The 1,664-nt window shown below is 63.3% G+C and overlaps 1 protein-coding gene across 1 annotated transcript in view; it reads left to right on the forward strand.

Moving 5' to 3' along the window:
* Positions 1-104: 104 nt before the first annotated feature.
* Positions 105-1,664, forward strand: part of PNPLA4 (patatin like phospholipase domain containing 4) — an 11,992-nt gene continuing 10,432 nt past the window's right edge. The window contains exons 1-2 of the mRNA XM_045290686.1: positions 105-305; positions 1,219-1,593. Coding sequence (XP_045146621.1) covers positions 105-305; positions 1,219-1,593 — 576 coding nt within the window. The remainder of the gene's footprint in view (positions 306-1,218; positions 1,594-1,664) is intronic.

The raw sequence follows: 1,664 nt of genomic DNA on the forward strand, positions 1-1,664 counted from the left end.
GGCCTCCCACTTGGTCTCAGGTCTCAGCCCATCGGGCCACCACGGTGTCCTTCCATCTCGGGGGGCATCCTCTGTTTCCCCGCCCCGCTGCCTTTCCAAGCGCGATGTCCTTCTGCAGGGACTGGCCTCTCCTGGCGACGTGTGCCGCCACCCTCGCCTCGACGGAGCGCTCTGGCCGCCCTTCTCCCGAGACGGCTCTTTCGGTGTGGTGCTGGCGCTCCACGGTGCTTTCCATGTTCTCTCCCAGCATCGCCTCCAAAAGCCTCGGCTCTTCCTCCGTCTCCCCATCCAGTGTGCAGCTGCCCGTGCGTGGCCATCCATCGCCTGGGCCAGGCACGCTCCGTCCTCAGGGACACCCTTGCTTTCCAACACGGTACCGAGGTGCTGTGCTGCAGCAGACTTGCCTGAGGCTGGCGGCCGCCGGGGTTGTGCGTTTAAGGCCACTTCCTTCTAGGCCTGGCTTCCCTCTGTCTGTCTGTCTGTCTGTTTTTCCCCTGAGAGGTGAAGCTTTAGTTGGGAATAGACCGTAGTAGAACTTCAGTTCTCAGCACCCCGTTTTCAGAAGGCTGTGGGTGACCGTGAAGCCCAAATCCACGTGCAGAGTTCCCGAGGATGGAGCCTCCTGGAATTCCTTCTGACCGCTCCTCGGGGGTATGAATAGTCTTGCTTTCCGGGAGTAGATGTCCCTGTCAGCCGACCAGCCCAGGAGGGCAGGCTCTCTCCTCTCTTTGGGGCGTGGCCTTGATGGGACTCTCCAGTGCTGGGGACAGTGGAGGGGCCACTTAGTCTTGAGTCAGAAGACCCTGGGCGTTCAGTCTTGTAAGCCCTTCTGTCTGACATAGGCCTCCCTGGGCCTGTTGGCACCTCTGTGGTCCCACCTGTCATGTGAAGCGGGGTTCTCTCCCCCCACGTAGGGGTGCCAGCTCCCTTTGTCCCCTGGCTTCACGAGCCTTCCGCCTGAGGACCCTCGGCCGCCAGTGACCACGTGCAGACGGCCTCCCTCGTCCACAGTGTGTCCTCATCTCTGGGCTGTCTCTCCCACTGCAGACCCCAGGGCTGCTCTGACGTCCCACTGCCGGCCGGGCCTCTTCAGTCGCCCCAAACAAGGCCGCGTGGAGCCCCTGAGACTGATCCAGCCTCGCTGAGAGTCACCCACTCAGTCCCCCTGGAATCTGTGCCCGGGTGGCAGTGGCCACATCAGACATGCGTGTCCCACAGCTGGTGCAGCGGCAGGCCCCAGCCTGCCGTGCGCTGCTGTCCCTGTGCACATGGACTCGCCCTCCCCACCGGTGGTCTCTGCCCATAGGGCTTCATCTCGGGGGTCCTTCAGACGCGCCCGTGCTGTACAGCCACGGGTGCCAGCCAGATCCCTCTCAACGACTGACGGACAACGAGGGTGCAGGCCCCAAGTCCACGTTCCCTACTGAGCACAGACGCTATGATTTCCGATCAATTCCAGTGTACCACTTGGGGGCAGCAGCGGCCTTCTGCAGACACGGCCGGAGGCTCCTGGACCAGGTCCAGGCTTTCGCCGGGGCTTCAGCCGGATCCCTGGTCGCCAGCGTGCTGCTCACCGCGCCCGGGAAAATAGAGGTAATTGGGTAGCAGCTGGTCCCCGCGCTGCCTGCAGAAACGGAGACCTGGCCACCGTGCCAGGTGAAGCT

This window comes from Echinops telfairi, unplaced genomic scaffold, assembly GCF_000313985.2.
Source record: "Echinops telfairi isolate 266 unplaced genomic scaffold, ASM31398v2 ScPeMD7_53;HRSCAF=182, whole genome shotgun sequence".
NCBI classification, from domain to species: Eukaryota; Metazoa; Chordata; class Mammalia; order Afrosoricida; family Tenrecidae; genus Echinops; species Echinops telfairi.